Below are 19,020 nucleotides of genomic sequence, written 5' to 3' on the forward strand. Positions count from 1 at the left end.
CCCCCCCCCCCCCCCCCCGTCTATGCCCTTTTAAGTTATTTTTTTGGAAAATGCACAAGTACCTCCCCAGCCTATGCCCAAAATTCGTGAGACACACCTAACTTTTACTAAGGTCCAATTACCCCCCGAACTTATTATATATATAATTTTCTACCTCTTTTCGCCCTACGTGACACTATCTTGTGTTGCGTCAAGGTTGTTTGATGTAACATCCGACAATTTGAAGTGGCTTTGAAGAAGCTTGAAATTTGGAAATAGTCATTTTTGGAAAAAATGAAATGTTTAAAAATCTGGAAATTTGGCTAAGTGTGGAAATCAATGAGTTTTGGCCAACTTTGAGTAGTTGTAACTCCTAGCTCAGGATGAGTTAGGAGTAGTTCCAGTTATGGTTGCGAATCTCGTGGAACGATCTTTCCAACGCCACTGAGTTTTCTCGATTCCGAGTTCGTATGAGGGAGTTACGCCCTTTAGAAGATGGGGAGTTGGAAGGGAAATCCGTCCGGAAATTTAAGGGCATTTTGGTCTTTTCCCAAATTCTTTCTCATGAGGTTACATGGTGTGTTAGGCTGATTTTGGGATCATTTCTTTTATCCCATTGTAAAGAGAAGAGTTAGGGTTCTTGAGAGGAGAAGAAGAGAAGAAGAGGAGAAAGGAGATCAACAAGTTTCCGTCGTGGATTATCGTCGGGGGTGATCCCTAATAGGTATGTGAGTTCTTTTGTGTGGGTTGATCCTTTCCCTAACACACACCAAGTTTACTCTATGATTTGAGAAAAGATTGGGGTTTGTTGTTGAAGTGTTGAAGTTGTTAGTTGTTGTTGATGGTGTTGGTAGTGTTGTTGAAGTTATTGTTCTTTGTGAGACATGATTGAGGTTGTGTAATTGAGTTGAACCTATTGTATGTTGAGGAAATTATGATTCTAAGAGGTATGACCCTTTCAAAGTTGAATCACCATCAATTAGCAGCAATTTCTGGGCTGTCGATCCCCATCTACGGGCCTGACCTACGGACCGTAGATCGATCGACGGTCCGTATTGGTCAACCATCGATCGAGACAGAAGTTGGGTTTTTGGGGCATCGATCTACGGTCACGATCTACGGTCCGTGACCTGACCTACGGACCGTAAGTCAGGACCGTAGGTCAACACTTAGTCATTTTCTTAAATGAATTCTGGGGAAAATCTCTGACGCAAACTACGGACCTGCAGTACGGACCGTAAGTCCATCTACGGTCCGTCGATGGCGTCCGTAAGTCCCATCTGTGTCACCAGAAATCTGAAGTCTCAGCCAAGTTTTCCCCACTTCTTTTCTCGCTTTCTCATGCATGTTCCAAAGTATTATACCTATGTTTTACAGTTGTTTCCGACACTCCAAGGTACGTCTAAGAGTTCAAGAATCCCTCCATAACATGTGATCGAACACCTTGAATTCATAATTCCGAATCAAGGAAAGATAGTTCCAAGTCAGGTGAAGTTAAAAGTCAAGAAAAAGAGTATAGAGTTTCAAGTCGAGTAAGAGCCCCAGTTTCAAGTTAAGTCATGAGTTTAAAGTTGAGTTCATTTTCTCAAAGTTATTAGGGAACTATGTATTCCCAAAGAAGTTTTAAAGAAATGTCTTTACATTTGAATAAGGTTGGAAACTGAGATTTCCAAAGGGGCCTTCGGGCTAGTTTTTGAGTAATTATCTCATATCAGCAGAAATAAATATGTTTTAAAAACATAAGAGCCAGTACATTTTTGGGAGTAGTATCGAGCACCGAATTGGGGGAGCGTTCAAAGAACCCACAGCCCCCATAGAACCATGTTAGCCACCATGGGAAGAAAATGATCATACTTTTTAGATGAATCCTTTTCATATTAGACTAGTGGATCCATTAGGCAGTTCAGGTCTTATACCTTTGGCCGGGTATAAGATGCTCTGGCAGCGTGAGGTCGATCGCTGTATCATCACTATAGCTCTTATGTGATGGTTGTCGGTTAGAGAAGCTCCCACAGCAGTTATTGTATTTTCATACTCAGAGATTATTATATTTTTATATACATCAGTTCATTGTATTTCTATATACATTTCAGGCTTATTGTATCTTTGTATACATACAGAGTTTATAGCACGTTTTAAACAGTCTTTCTTTATATCGCATTTGTTTTAAATTGCCTTATATTGAAAGAAGTCAGTCAGGTTGAGTTGAGTTGAGCCAGGTAAGCTATTCAGTTTCTTCCAGATTTCCTTCTAGCCTTGGTTGCTTAGTTTTCCATCTTGCATACTCGTACATTCCATGTACTGATGCCAGTTGGCCTGTATCGTTTGATGATGCAGATTCAGGTACCCCAGATCAGCATCCTGCACGTCGTTGATCCAGCTGAGCACTCCAGAGTCAGTGGTGAGCCTCCTTGCATTCCGGAGGACTCAATTATTTGTGTTCTTAGTTTGTTGTCTTATTAGGATGTTGCGGGGTCTGCCCCAACATCCATCTCAGTACTTTAGAGGCTTCATAGACAGACAGTCAGTCAGCTAGTTTTGAGTCTCTTATCTATGTCTATATGTAAATATTCTATTTTGAGATTTAAGTTGCCTTTATGGCCATATTTTATAAGTTAAGTTATAGTGTAATATTGCATTGCATTGAGTTATTCTGTTGAGTTAGGTTTCCGCTGAGTTAAGAAAGCCAGGCCAAGGGTTCGCTTGGGGCCAGAAATGGTCTCCGGGTGCCGGTCCCGCCCAGGGTGTAGGCTCGAGGCGTGACATTTGAAGCTTTGGGTCCCCTAGCCAAACTGATGAATCATGCATCTTTAAAACATAGTACCATTCTCCTTCAAGAACTAGTTGGATTCTTGGAAATAGTTTAGCATCACAACCAGACATGAATATTATTCCACTGTCAGGTTGTGTGGAAACAGAGAGAGGAAATCTCAGGTCAGTAAAATTTCCACATGAAAAGGACTTTGGACAAGATGAATCATTTCTTCCCTTTTCTTGAACTATGATAAGAAGAAGTGATAGAAGAAAGCTTACAAATGAAGTGATAGCCATATTAAGTATCTCAAGAAGAGGAAGACTAGATTATGAACTCATTTGTTTACTGTACTTAACATTTAAAAGCATAGTTGATTTGGAAAATTTGTGAGAAACGTGAATCTTGGTGCAAAGACTTGAAGTCTTGCATCAATATTTAGACTTAGTCGTCAAGCCTAGTGAAGAGACAACTATCACTTTTTTTTTTGTATTAAAACACACCATGATGCAGAGTTCGCTAAATATTGTTCCTACTCGACAACAGGTGTCTGTAGGCCAATTCAACATCGAAGGTATGTTTTAATATAGAGGGAGTGAAAGTTGAGGTATGAAAGTCGTGAAAAGGTGATAAGATTTAACGGTATAGAAGTCTATTCTAACATTATTGGGAGTGGAAAAGTCTCAGAATTATGTATAGATATTTCCAAAGAGTTCTGTCAACATCTAAAGGACTTTTCTCCTCTAGTTATGCATCCTTTTCTCTTTTTTCTCCATTTGGTCACAATACTTTTCCAAGTAGGACACTATATACAATTCTATTCTAACATTCTTAGACATAAAATGTTAGAGAGACAAGAATTGAACTTAGATACTAAATTTTCTTCTCTATACACTGAGATTCCACGAATATTTTCCTTCATAGTCTTTATATACAAAATAAGTAGTTCTTGTGCATAATTAATGTCTCATAGAATCTCAAAACCACTAAGAAATAGTTATCTGAGAACACTTTTCATTTGACAGAACCTATATAGTATGCTCTGATGCCAATGTTCAATAAAACACACAACTAAGAAATGAAGTCACACCCCACTTGTGGGACTATACTGGATACGTTGTTGTTGTCGGTTCTATTATTGATGAATCTACCTCTGGTCTTGAGGGAGAATATAGATAAGGCTTGGGAGGCATTTGCAAAGAGTCTAGTTTCCCTTCTAACATTTCCACAACCTTGCTCATCGATGGTCGACTTGAGGGATCAGTCTGTATGCACCACAAACTCGCCATCACCATCTTTCTTGCACATTCTTTCTCCTCTTCATTCATTATCCCAATTAATTGAAGCTCTTCGTCAAGCTCAATTCGTCGATATAGCCAATGTGGAAAGTAGATTTCACTCGTACGATCAACTCCAACATCAACATTTTTTCTTCCTCCAACCATCTCTAGGACCATCATTCCATAGCTATAGACGTCAGACTTGTGAGAGACACCTCCCAAGTTTCTGCAAACAACTTCCGGAGCAATTTAGCCTATAGTACCTCGTGGGCCTAACATTGACACGATACTCTCCTTTTTTATGCATAGTTTGGCAAGACCAAAGTCGGAGATCTTTGGACAAAAATCCTCAGCCAGTAGGATATTATGAGGCTTTATATCAAAATGCAAAATTCGAGTGTTACAACCACGGTGCAAGTACTCCAATCCTCGAGCGATGCCTAGTGAGATTTCATATAATCTTGGCCAGCCTAATTGGCGAACTCCATCAGATCTTTCCTCATAGATAAACCTTTCAAGAGATCCATTTGGCATGAATTCATAAATAAGAGCTCTTTTGTGACCCTCAAAACAAAATCCCACAAGTCTCACAATGTTAACATGTGATGTCCTGCTACTACTTGCTACCTCATTAATGAAATCTTCACCACTGCCATTTAGTTCATTCAGGACCTTCACTGCCACTTGACTCCCATCACGCAAACTTCCTCTGTATACATTACCAAATCCTCCTTGGCCTAGTTTGATTTTGAAGTGACTGGTGATTCGTTTGATGTCTGTATAGTTGTATCTTTTTGGAGCATATGACCCAGAGTTCTTCAGAAATGCTTCAATATTTCGGTGATCCTCAGCTTTAGATTCCCAAAACCTGAGGCATTTGTACCACAAAATCTTTTCTCTGAAGCAGAAGAGCAAATTCACGATTCCGATGCAAGTGAAAACTGCAAATGAACCTGGTTTTGAGGCAACACAACAATTACAACATTTGCAAAACATATATAGTAAAATAATTCTTAGTTTGATCAAGTCTAATTACAGATAAAAGTTAGACATGTACCTATGCCTAGAATCAGTCCCAAATATCTTTTAGCTGCTGCAAGAACAAGAAATGAATGATTTAATTATAGTCACAATAAGAGTAAAAGCAATTTTTACTTCAATTCACATTGACATATTAAACATCTTGAAATGAATGAACCAACCAATACAAGCAACTGACAAAGCATCATTTATGCATTTACCTTTGGCTTTGGAGCAGAAGAAGTCATTTTTGCTGTCACTTTGGCACTGCCCTTCTCTACGGATACACTTGGAACAATCTTTAGAAACTTCCCAATCCAATGTGAAATTAGAACTCAACAACTCAAACAAATCATGAGGAACTGGTACTGAAGGTGAAATATACTTTAAAGGCAATCGAATAATCGAGCAATATGCAGGAAGATCATCATCATCAACTGGAATACTATAGTTTCTATGATCTGTTCTTGGTTTATGATAGTATAAGTTAAATCCATCACAATTCAAGTACTTCTCATAACGTCGAAAATAACCACCTATCTCCTCATTAGTACTACCATTCATACATTTGAACAAAGTGATATTGTCAAATACACCAAATGAAATAGAAGGTGTATCAGGGAAAGATAAGTTCCTTTCAAAGGATTTGCAACTTCTATTAGCTAAATAACTTTCAAGAATCGAGTCCGAAAGATCGATACCATTAACCCATAGCCACTTCCTGTAAGCATTGTATGTCACTCCTTCAATCTCAACTTTTGGATATTGAAAAGTGTTGTTACAATCAATCTTTGATAATCCACGATATGGTTTGTTGAATTCTGAAAAAGGATAACTCATGGTACCAAGTCTTCCACAATTGAACTCTTTTGGACAAGATAATTTACTCTCAACTTTAACTAAGTTGAAGATAAGAAGATGAAACATAAAGAACATAGCAGAAAAACAGGCAGCAGCCATTAGTCTAACTCTGAATTAGAAATGTTAATTTTCAGCTTTTACCAGTTAATTGCAGTGAGTGGTCGGCAACTCTACAGTGACCAAAGTGATTGTTAACTTTGTGGAGTAAATTGAGGAGGTGACAAAAATGTGTTAGAAATTAAAATTGGTGATCAAGTCAAACTTTTTTTTAATTAGTGATTAAGATAATTGGGGTCTAAAATATAATATTTAAAACTTCTAAACTTTTAAAAATATCCAAAATAAACCCAATTTCTAATTTCAAAATGTTTGAAAAGTTTTCACTCTCTTATTAAATTTCAAAATTTAAAGGCAAAATGGTCAACTGAACCCTTATACTCAGTAAAACATAATATATCAAATCTTCTGATCATTGACCAGCCTTATGTGACATTAAAATGATTGAATTGGCACAAAAGCATGGCTACACGCGTTAAAAGGGGAAGTGAAGATCACACTTACATTAAAAAAATATTTAAATTATACAATAATTGATTTTATAAAAGAAAAATAAAATGAAAAATAATTTTCTTCTTCTCTTCCACCACACTTCTTTTCCAGCCATTATCCTCTTTTCCAATCAACCCCTCACCCCATTCACGGTCCAATCTCCATTTTCCTTCTTCATACCTTGTTGTCATTGTTTTCAGCAGATCCATCCCCCTTTTTAAAAAAAAAATTCAATTCCAATAGAAATCACAGAAAGAAAAAGGAAAAGAAACAAAGAAAGATGACATTGTAGATCTTATAGTTTCAATCAAGAATTTTCGGCGACACACTAGAATTTTCAGCGACCCATTTTGGATTTCTTCTCAGTCCCCGGTTTCTTCCCCACAAATCGACATCGATCTTTACGTTCTAATCGATCTTCAATTTGTCTAATTCATTTTCTCCTCTATGTATTGCCTGTGATTCCAGCCACTATTACTACTGATTTCTTGGGCATTATGTTGTTGTCAGTTGTATATTTTCAAGATTCAAGATTTATTTTTAAGATTTTCATTCTCAATGTCCCCTTTTTTTTTTTTATACGAAGATAAATTTAAATGGAAAAAAAAAATAAGGATGGAGGTGATGGTAATGGTGGTTGTGGGTTGGAGGTGGTGGAGGTAAGTTGAATGGAAGGTGGAGGAAGGTGAGAGAAATATGAATTTTATTTGAAAGAATTATTTAACCTTCTATTTAGTATTTTAATTAATAATTTTAAAAAAGTTAATTATGACGTGGTGTTAATTTATGTGACATGGATTTGACATGTCATCTATTCAATGGAGAGTGAGATACACACTTGGTAGGAGGGGCTTAAAAATCATTTTTTGTTTGAGTTTAAGGGTTTAGTCGGTAAAAGATTAAGTAGAAGGATCCACAATACAAACACATACAAGTATAGGGGTCTACCAGACTCTTTTGCCAAATTTAAAATCTCTTTCAAGATTTTTTTCTCCCTCTTCTTCCTTCTTTCTTTCTATTTCCAGATTTCTTCTTCCCTCTTCTTCTTCTTCCATTTACTTGTTCTTCTTTGTTGTTGCTATCATTATCGTTGTCGTTCATTATTTTTTATCACGTTTTTCTTTTTCTCTTGTTGGTCCTATTTCACAAACTAATTTGCTTTAATTTTAAAAATTTTGAAGTTAAAGTCATTGAATTGTTTTTTTATATTAAATTTAAACTTTAAAATAAGTATTCTATATTAGCTCTGAAAATGGAGTTAATATCTCAAAAGGTCATTCAACTTAGAAATTTATCTAGTAAAGTCATTGAACTTTATTTTGTACAAATAAAATCACTTAACTTAAGCCTTTATATCAATAAAATCATTCAACTTAGGCATTTATGTCAATAAAATCACTCAACCAAATTTATCATTAAAAAAACAAAATAAATTATTTTTTAATATCTGATCACAATTAAAATAATAAATAAATAGCATAAATTACTACTTTATTACAAAATAAAATATTAATAGATAATTTCATCAGTTTTATTTGATAAATTAATACTGCTTCATTGCAATGATACCTACCACTTGATCTGATAGTTTAATCAATTTCAATAATTTATCAATTTCATGTGATAAATTACTACTGCTTCATTTGACGGTATAACAACACTTGATGTGATGGTTTAATCAATTTCTTGTTTGTGTGAACGATGCCAGCTTGGAGAATTTTAGGTTCAAGTTTGATAAATTAATCTTTTATTTTCATTTTTATATTATTTTATAATGAAATAGTAATTTTGAGTCATTTATTTAGTAGTTTAATCATGAAAATAGTATAAAAAATAATTTATTTGTAGTGTAATTTTTTTTAATGATGAATATGAGTGAGTGATTTTATTGATATAAAGAACTAAGTTAAGTGATTTTTTTGATACAAAATAAAGTTTAATAACTTTACTAGATAAATTTTTTAAGTTGAGTGACCTTTTGAGATATTAACTCCTGAAAATGAGAAGAAACAAACTAATTAGGATGCCTAGAGGGAGCCAAAATTGACCCAAAATTACAATAGGACAAATAATTTATGGATGAAACCAAAAGGGTATAGGCGCAAGGGTCCTACTCAACATTTTTAAAATTTGGAAATTTTAAAAATTACACTTAATATATTTTACATCCACAAAGTTGGAGGCCCGTGCTCCTTTTTTTTTGTTTGTTTTTGAACATTTTTTACTTTAAAGCATATTTTTGTTTATTATTGATGTAATGATATTACTCAAATAGTAATTGTAATACTTTTTTTCTTCATTATTGATTATTAATATCTTCCTGAAATAACAATCATAATAATATTTTCTATATATTATAGGTTATTTATTAAAGTTTATTTGTAAAATAATTGAAAGGTTTAGTTTTGTTTATTTTCTTAGTAATAAAAGTATAAAATTGAATATACATGAGACTACGTCTCGTAGATCCATAAGACTTACGCCTCGTGTCTCAGGGCATACGTCCTCGCTCCGTATTGCATAAAACGTCCCGCCTCAGACCCCCACCTTTTAAAACACTGATTTTCCTATTCAAATAAATTAGGTGGAATCCATCGACAGACACCTAAAGTTGGAATGACTTTTTACTTAGTCAATCAAATAAATCTTGTACATTTTAAACATCCGTAACAGGTCTCCATTGTGTCATCTTGACATTTTTTGTTGAGCTGACACATTCTTGAGAGGACCAACTTACAAATATAAATATCTTTTGGTGCTAGAATCCAACTCCTTTATACCATTGTTAGTGGACTGGGCCATTTTGGATAATGGGTGAATACTTTTCTTAGACTGTGGAATAAACAGGCCCAAATATGCATGTAGGGCCCAAATGTACACCTTTAACAGCCTGTTAAGAGTTAGATGCAATGATAATATATAACAAAAAATGTCTCATTTTATATGAGTTAGTTTGATTCGACGTGAAATTTAAGAAAGAAGGGAGGATTTTTTAAACTTGTGGTCTAAAATACGTGATAAATATTTGTGTGGCTACAAATCATTTCATTAAGGATAAAATGAACATTTTAAAGTTAAATTGTTACTTAATATAGAAATGTGTTTTTTTTACTGATTAAAAAGAAAAGTAAGTCATATAAACTGAGACAAATAGAGTAGTAAATAAGACACATAAGAACATCTCCAACCCAAACACCAAATTTTACACCACATTTGGTGTCAACACTATTTTAGTGTAAATCAACTCTAACCCACTACACCAAATTTTACACCAAAAAATAATATTTTTTTCTCTCTTCATTATTATATTATTATTTCTTATTTCATAAAACAAATTCTTTCTAAAACATTCACCATATAATTCATATTATTTTCTTTTATAGTCGTTTGATATAAAATTTAAATGTTATGCATGAAAACTATTTAATTTTCTTCTTTTTGTTTCTTTCTAGAGAAAGGTTCTGAGCTAATACCAAATGATGAGAATTTAAATGTTATGCATGAAACTCTGTAATAAGAATGACATGGCAGCAATTAAAGATATTCTAGAAAGTTCAACTAAGTATAGCATACATAAGTAGAAAAAGTTATTATAAGACAAAATATTAGTATTACCAAAAATGTTCTCTAGTTCACTCTCAATCCATTTTATACTATAGTTTGGACTTTTTTGAAAAAAAATGACAAAAATGGTCCCTTCTGTTTAGGAGTATGTTCAAATTAGTTCCTTAATTATCTTCTAAGCAAGTGTTGGTCCTATAAGTTTGTCAAATTAGACACTTTTAGTCCTCAGCCAAATATTTAGCAAACTCTACTAGTCAAATTAGACACTTGAAGGTAGTCAAGCCTAGTGAAGAGACAACTGTTATTTTTTTTTTTTCAAGTTTCATGCATCAACTATCTATTGTTCCTTTTACCTACTTTGTATATATATCCCTCTCTTTGTATTAAAACACACCACGATACAGAGTTCGCCAAATATTGTTCCTACTTGACAACAAGCGTGTGTAGGCCAATTCAACATCGAAGGTAAGTTTTAATATAGAGGCAGTGATAGTTTAGGTAGGTAAAAGCGAACAATAGATAATTGAGGTATGAAACTCGTAAAAAGGTGATAACAATTAATGGTCTTTTCTAACATTTTTGGGAGTGGAAAAGTCTCAGAATTATATATAGATATTTCCAAAGAGTACTTCTGTCAACATCTAAAGGACTTTTTCTCCTCTAGTTATGCATCCTTTTCTCTTTTTTCTCCATTTGGTCACAATCTTTTTCCAAGTAGGACACTATATACAGTTCTATTCTAACATTTTTAGACATAAAATGCTAGAGAGACAAGAATTGAACTTAGAGACTTAATTTTCTTCACTATACACTGAAATTCCAAGAACATTTTACTTCATAGTCTTTATATACAAAATAAGTAGTTCTTGTGCACATTGAATGTCTCATATAATCTGAAAACCACTATGAAAGAGGTACCTGAGAACACTTTTCATTTGACAGAACCTATATAGTATGCTCTGATGCCAATGTTCAATAAAACACACAACTAAGAAATGAAGTCACACCCCACTTGTGGGACTATACTGGGTACGTTGTTGTTGTTGATGTCAGTTCTATCATTGATGAATCTATCTCTGATCTTGAGGGAGAATATAGATAAGGCTTGGGAGGCATTTGCAAAGAGTCTAGTTTCCCTTCTAACATTTCCACAACCTTGCTCATCGATGGTCGATTTGCGGGATTAGTCTGTATACACCATAAACTCGCTATCACCATCCTTCTTGCACATTCATTCTCCTCTTCATTCATTATCCCGATTAGTTGAAGCTCTTCCGATAGAGCCAATGTGGAAAGTAGATTTCACTCGTACGATCAACTCCAACATCAAAATTATTTCTTCCTCCAACCATCTCTAGGACCATCATTCCATAGCTATAGACGTCAGACTTGTGAGAGACACCTCCAAAGTTTCTGCAAACAACTTTTGGAGCAATATAGCCTATAGTACCTCGTGGAACTAACATTGACACGATACTCTCCTTTTTTATGCATAGTTTGGCAAGACCAAAGTCGGAGATCTTTGGACAAAAATCCTTATCAAGTAGGATATTATGAGGCTTTATATCAAAATGCAAAATCCGAGTGTTACAACCACGGTGCAAGTACTCCAATCCTCGAGCAATGCCTAGTGAGATTTCATATAATATTGGCCAGCCTAATTGGCGAACTCCGTCAGATCTTTCCTCATAGATAAACTTTTCAAGAGATCCATTTGGCATGAATTCATAAATAAGAGCTCTTTTGTGACCCTCAAAACAAAATCCCACAAGGCTCACAATGTTAACATGTGATGTCCTACTAATACTTGCCACCTCATTGATAAAATCTTCACCACTACCTCTTAGTTCATTCAGGACCTTGACTGCCACTTGACTCCCATTACGCAAACTTCCTCTGTATACATTACCAAATCCTCCTTGGCCTAGTTTGTTTTTGAAGTGACTGGTGATTCGCTGGATGTCTGTATAGCTGTATCTTTTTGGAGCATATGACCCAGAGTTCTTCAGAAATGCTTCAATATGTTAGTGATCCTCAGCTATAGATTCCCAAAACCTGAGATTTTTGTGCCAGAAAATGTTTTTTCTCAAGTAGAAGAGCAAAATCACGACTCCGATGCAAGAGAAAACTGCAAATATGGGGGAAAAAAGGAAAGTCATGCACCGGAAAGAGCCTGGTTTTGAGGCAACACAACAATTACAACATTTGCAAGGCAATAGGAAATTTTGTGCAAGTCTAATTACAGATAGCAGACATGTACCTGTGCCTAGTATCAGTCCCAAGCTTCTTTTTGCTTCTGCAAATACACAGAAATGAAAGATTAATAAGTCACTTCCGTTCACGTTGACATATTAAACATTTTGGTATTAACCAACCAACACACATCTAAATCCTTTCCAAAAATGAAACCAGACATACACAAGCAACTGACAAGCTTCTTATATCCAATACCTCTGGAGCAAAAGAAGTTGTTTTCGATGTCACTTCTCTATGAAGACAGCTGGAATAATTTAACGACAATTCCCAATCTAATGTGAAACTAGGAGTCAATAGATCAAGCAAATCAGTAGAATTTGGTTCTGAAGGTGAATGATGAATTTGCAGGAAGATCGCTAGCTGGAATACTATGTCTTTGATCTGTTCTTGGTTTATGACACTATAAGCTAAAGGCATCACAACTCGAGTAGTTCTTATAACTTTGAAAATAACTATCAATCTACGTACTGTTATTTGTGCATTTGAATGTACAAAGTAATATTGTTGTCGACTCAAAATAGAACGTGAGGTGGGAAAAGATAACTTATGGTTCCAATTCTTCCACAACGAAACTCTTTTGGACAAGATTTACTCTCTAATTGAACTAAGTTGAAGATAAGCCGATGAAACATAGAGAACATAGCAGAAAAGGAGGCTGCAGTCATTGGTCTAAATACTTCTAAATGTCAAAATACCACGGCAAGCCATCTGGTTCCGCTTTGACGTGTGAACAATGAACAGACCGTTCTTTTACCTCTACATCCATTGGATCAATATAACTTGTATCCGGATGCTTAATCATTGATGCGATGGTGGCAAGAGCATCGACCAACTCATTATGTGTCCTGGGAGTGTGTCTGAACTTAATCTTGCGAAATCTCTTGCACAACTTCCGTATATACTGCATATATGGTGTGATCTTTGGATTATTCACCGCCCATTCTCCTTGAACCTGATGAATCAACAAATCTGAATCTCCAATAACCAGCAACTCGTGAACATTCATATCAATTGTCATCTTCAGGCCGAGGATGCAAGCTTCATACTCAGCCATGTTGTTCGTGCATTCAAATCGGAGTTTAGCCGCCATAGGATAGTGCTGACCGGTTTCTGACACTAAGACCGCTCCGATTCCTTTTCCTTGATGATTCGCCGCTCCATCAAAGAATACTCTCCATCCGGGGTATGCTTCAGAAATATCTTCACCCACGAATGAGACTTCCTCGTCAGGGAAATAAGTCTTGAGCGGTTCATACTCCTCATCAACTGGATTCTCTGCAAGATGATCGCCTTCTGAGTCACGTACACGATGTCAAATTCACTCAAAAGCATTTGCCATTTAGCCAACTTCCCGGTTGGCATTGCTTCTTGGAAAATGTACTTCAACGGGTCCATCCTGGGAATAAGGTATGTGGTATAAGAAGACAAGGAATGTCTTAATTTCTGAGTAATCCAGGTCAAGACACAACATGTTCTCTCCAAAAGAGTGTAACGAGCCTCATATAGAGTGAACTTTTTGCTCAAGTAATAAATGTCTCGCTCTTTCTTCCCAGTTTCGTCATGTTGACCAAGCACGCATCCCAATGCATTATCTGAGACAGATAAATATAACAATAACGGACTCCCTTTTCGCGGAGGGACCAACACCGGTGGATTGGACAAATAGTTCTTGATAGCATTAAAAGCAGTTTGACATTCTCCGGTCCACTCGTTCTAGCCATCTTTTTTCAATAAGTTAAAGATGGGCTCACACACCACGGTGGATTGAGCTATAAATCGACTGATGTAGTTCAACCTTCCCAAGAAACTCATCACCTCTTTCTTGGTCTTCGCAGGAGGTAATTCCTGGATCGCCTTGATCTTGGAAGGGTCAAGTTCAATGCCTCTCCTACTGACTATAAATCACAACAATTTGCCAGCTGGCACTCCAAAAGCACATTTGGCGGGGTTTAACTTCAAATTGTATCGACGCAAGCGATCAAAAAATTTCCTTAAGTGAGTTAAGTGATCCGAACTCTCGCGGGACTTGATTATGACATCATCTACATACACCTCGATCTCCTTGTGAATCATATCGTGAAAGATGGTCATGGCCCTCATGTAAGTAGCACCGGCATTCTTGAGACCAAAAGGCATCACCCGATAATGATATACACCCCAAGGCGTAATGAAAGCTGTCTTTTCTGCATCTTCTTCATCCATCAGGATCTGGTGATAACCCGTATAACAATCCACAAACGATTGCATCTCATGCTTAGCACAATTATCAATGAGAATGTGAATGTTTGGCAATGGAAAGTTATCTTTCGGGCTAGCTTTGTTGAGATCTCTGTAGTCAACACAAATTCTGATCTTTCCGTCTTTCTTGGCAACCGGAACAACGTTGGCTAACCAAGTCGGATATTGCGTTACTTCCACTACTTGAGACTCGATCTGTTTTGTAATCTCCTCTTTGATCTTCAAACTCAGCTCAGACTTGAACTTCCGAGTCTTTTGTTTTACTGGACTTAATCTGGATTGATTGGCAACTTATGGGACACCATATTCGTTCTCAGCCCTGGCATGTCTTTATAAAACCAGGCAAATACATCAATGTACTCCCTAAGCAAACGAACCAGGTCACTTCTTTAACACATTCCTCATTTTCGAGATTCACAGTTTCAGCTTCTTCCAAATTTGGCTTGTGTTGATTTTCAAATTATCGTAACTCTTCAGCAACATGTTCGGGAATCCCACTTTCTTCTTCGTATTCCTCACACTCATCATCACCTGCCTCATTTTGTTCACTCGGTTCATGACATGACATGACATTGGCAGGTTTTAAATTAATATTACTGAAATCATAAACAAACCAAGTTAGGAAAGTAAAATAGAAATAGATAAGTAAACAAACAAATTTTGATAAAAGTGGCTTTTCATTTAAATTGAAAGACAAGCTCAAACTTTGGCCATGGCCGAGGGCCATTTTGCCTTTTGAAACATCACAAGGGAATTTCAAAACTTCAAACAAATAAAACTGCATAAAGGGTGGGTCTCGGGCCTCTTCCGGACTACCACCGATTTTAAAACAAACAAAGACACATGTCTTTTCTACCCAGATTAGCGGGAAATCAGGAGTGGTGTGGAGGTCCAGTTCTGCAATTGTTCATCAGGTTCTGCATCACGGATACCTGATGTCCCAGCCTCTTCCTCGATGACCGCATCAATCTCCTCAAAAAGGCCACAGATTCCTTCCCCGAGACCACCATCGTTGACATTTTCTCGTACCAGAAATGATTGGTACAGATGAGGAATTGGCCTGGCCAATGCTTGATCAACACTCTTGTTCTTCATCTCTGCCTCGTCGTCTGTTGGGACATATCCCAAACCAAACTTTGCTCCTTTGGCGGGAATTTGGATAGGCTCGACGATTCCTTGAAAGTGCTTCCCCAATCCAAAACCTGGTTCGAAACCATTCTGAAGCATAACAGTAGCAATCATCTTGTACACGACAGACATAGGAGGGTGTGGAGCCAGGTCATCACCGGTGGCATTTACCAGCTCCACCGTGTAGAAATCACAACCTCGAGAGACATCATCAACGATCGGTGCATACCCATTGGAATGACTACCTTCACCATAAATGACCAATTCTTTGTCCTTCCAAACAAACTTCATTAATTGGTGAAGGGTAGAAGACACAGCCCCAGCCATATGAATAAATGGTCTTCTTAGAAGCAAGTTGTAACTGGTGTTGATATCCAACACCTGGAATTCCACATTAAAATTTGCAGGACCCACCTGAATATCCAAGTTCACCGCACCCAATGTGTCTCTTTGCACTCCATCAAAGGCCCTCACATTGACTTGGTTCTGGTGAAGCTTTCCCACGTCGAATTTCAGGTGCCTCAGAGTCGAAAGTGGGCAAATATTAAGACCGGATCCATCATCGACCAAGACGCGATTAATTATTTTATCTCGACACATACAGTTGACGTGCAGAGCTTTATTGTGCATCCTCCCTTCAAAGGGCAGCTCTTCGTCACAAAAACTGATTCGGTGTCCTCGGATGACCTGGTTTATCATAGCCGCTAAATTATCACTGTTAGTACCTACAGGAACATAAGTATCATCCAAAGCCCTCACAGAGCCTGCCTATGTAACTGCGAACTCATCAACAAGGCCTACACAGAGATCTGAGCCGGCGTCTTCTCCAAATGCTTCACAATTGAATAATCTTTTGGTCGCATTTTTCTCCAGAACTCCTCGGCCTCGGCTTCATTGATCGGCCTTTTTGTTTGGTCCTTCTTTTGCCCCCCTTGGGCCAATTCTTTCGGTGTGTAGCACCTGCCTGATCTGGTCATGCCTTGAGTAACAACCGTTTCAATAACAAATTTTGGTCGGGTAAGAGTTTCTCGTGGCACCAAGGCAACAGCCTTCTCGGGTGTCAGAATCACAAACTCTTTCTTCTCTCTAATGCTCAACGAAGCCACAGCCTTTTCCAGTTCATCAGGAGCAATCAGAACTATTGCCTTTGTCACGCACCAGTCATCATCTGTCTCTATCATATTGATACTGGCACCTCCATGATTCGGCAAAGGGTTACTATTGACGTTGGGCGCGACCGTCGAAAAAGAGACCACATTCTGGTCTATTAGGTCTTGGATCTTATGCTTCAGGTTGATACAGTCTTCAGTATCATGTCCGACACTGTTTGAGTGATACGCGCACCTCTGATCAGGTCTGTAAAACTTTGAGCTGGTGTCAACCGGCTTGGGCCCCACTGGATGAATATATTCTGCCGCAGTTAATCGTTCGAACAGCTTTGTTCGGCTTTCAACAAGCGGAGTAAAAATTCTAGCAGACTTCTTCTCAAATCTAGGACGGGGGGCATCATAACTGCCTTGTTGAGGGGGAGGCATTTGGCGATAATTTGGAGCATTTGGACGGGGGTTTGATATCTGGGATATGAGTTGGTTTAGTAGTTTGGTTGTGGAGCTTGGTAGTTCGACGGGGTATTTTGGTAAAGTGGAGCTGGGGTTTGGTACATTGGGGGAGGCGTTTGGTAATCCGTCTGAACGTTGGCACAGTTGGGGGTGGCATTTCGGTAGTGATGAGATGGAGTCTGGTAAACTGGAGAGGGAGTTTGGTGGATAGTAGGGGGAGTTTGGTAGTTAGGAGGGGGTATATTTTGATAGTTGGGAAGAGGGGTATTTTGGTAGCTGGTGGGAGGGGTATTTTGGTAATCAGCCTGTGCATAACAAGCCGGGTACGAACTCTGTGAAGGTCGAGAACGACCTTGGTATGATGATGACTTCTTCGGGGTCTTCCTCCCCTGATAAGAGATAGAGGACACATCCTCTCTTTTCTTCTTCAACAAGCCCGAAAATCCGAGCGAGGCAGCAACACGGGCAATCTTCCCGGTTCTCAATCCATCCTCGATAGTCTCACCTATCTTGACTATCTCAGCAAATTTTGCTCCAACGAGCAATATAATTCTGTCATAATATTTGGGCTCCTACACCCGCACAAACACTTCAACAATTTCTTTTTCTGACATGGAAGGTCTAACTCTAGCCACCTCCTTTCGCCATCTATATGCGAATTCTTGGTAACTTTCAGTCAACTTCTGCTTCATCTTCTCCAATAAGTAACAGTCAGGAACGATCTCCACATTGTAGGCGAATCGTTCTATGAAGTCCTTAGCCAAAGCATTCCAGCTAGACCACTGTCTCGTCTCATGAGACGTAAACCATTCTAGAGCCTCTCCGCTCAAACTTCGGCTAAGAAACCGCATTAACAAAGCTTCATCTCTCCCAACTCCCACGAGTTGGTCACAGTAGGCCCTCAGGTGCGCTAAGGGGTTCCCCGTTCCTCCGAAAATGTCGAATTTTGGCACCTTGAACCCTTCCGGGAGGTCCAAATTTGGATGAATGCACAGGTCTTCGTAACTCAACCCGGTGACCTCAGGAATGCAATTCAACTCCTTCATGGCCTTTCTAATTTCCTCCTTCATATCTATCTTGGCAGTCTCTTCCTTTGACCTCCACTCTCTCTCCCTCTCCTCATAGTGGTCGAGCTCCGAACCATGGGCGTCATGCTCGTTGGGGACGGGTATTTGGAAGGTGGCTTTTTGTGGTAGTGGTGGAGCAATGTAGGGACTTTGGGCATTTTGAGTGGCTTGGTAATTTTGAGGGAAAGTCTGGGGGTTGGTATGTTGATTTTGGTAATGGAGGGAAATGTGCGGGCTGTTAACATTTTGGCTTTGAGGGGGTAGGCCAGTTTGGTGGTTTGCATTGGGGAAAGGGAGTGGTGCTTGGGGGTTGGTATCTTGAGGAGGGGGTGGTGTTTGGTAAGAGGCTGAGGCGTAATGGGGGGTTTTAGGTGGTAAGGTCAATGATAGAGGGATTGCGAGCAGGACTTGAAGGCGGGTTCTGAGCTTGTTCCACGCTTGGAGGGGAAATTTGAACTGGAGGCCTTCCGTCTGGTTGAGTGTTGACAGCAAAAATCGGAGGAGGCAAATAATGTTTTCTCTGCATCTCGACTCTCATGTCAGCAATTTGTTGCATCAATTGCAGGATCACTTCATTCTGATCAGCAAGGGCGGACTGGGCCACCACGACATCAGTAAGGCTGGTTTCTTCGTTGTTATCACCCATTGTTGTTTTTCCCTTTTGTGAACTTTTACTGGGAAAGGAATTTGTAGGCCCTTTTGATTTGGTAAAATAAGGGTGTTCAGCCAGCGTATCAACACAGATCAGTTCTAACTACCTGTAGAGA

At 38.1% G+C, this 19,020-nt stretch overlaps 1 protein-coding gene across 1 annotated transcript in view; it reads right to left on the reverse strand.

Moving 5' to 3' along the window:
* The window catches only part of LOC125868874 (LEAF RUST 10 DISEASE-RESISTANCE LOCUS RECEPTOR-LIKE PROTEIN KINASE-like 2.1), a 78,972-nt gene that overhangs the window by 49,074 nt on the left and 10,878 nt on the right, over positions 1-19,020 (reverse strand). Inside the window, exons 5-7 of the mRNA XM_049549442.1 lie at positions 12,266-12,301; positions 12,061-12,133; positions 4,275-4,879 (exon numbers count right to left, since the gene is read on the reverse strand). Of these exons, the coding sequence (XP_049405399.1) occupies positions 4,275-4,879; positions 12,061-12,133; positions 12,266-12,301 (714 nt within the window). The remainder of the gene's footprint in view (positions 1-4,274; positions 4,880-12,060; positions 12,134-12,265; positions 12,302-19,020) is intronic.

Source organism: Solanum stenotomum, chromosome 6 (assembly GCF_019186545.1).
Source record: "Solanum stenotomum isolate F172 chromosome 6, ASM1918654v1, whole genome shotgun sequence".
In the NCBI taxonomy this organism is placed as follows: domain Eukaryota; kingdom Viridiplantae; phylum Streptophyta; class Magnoliopsida; order Solanales; family Solanaceae; genus Solanum; species Solanum stenotomum.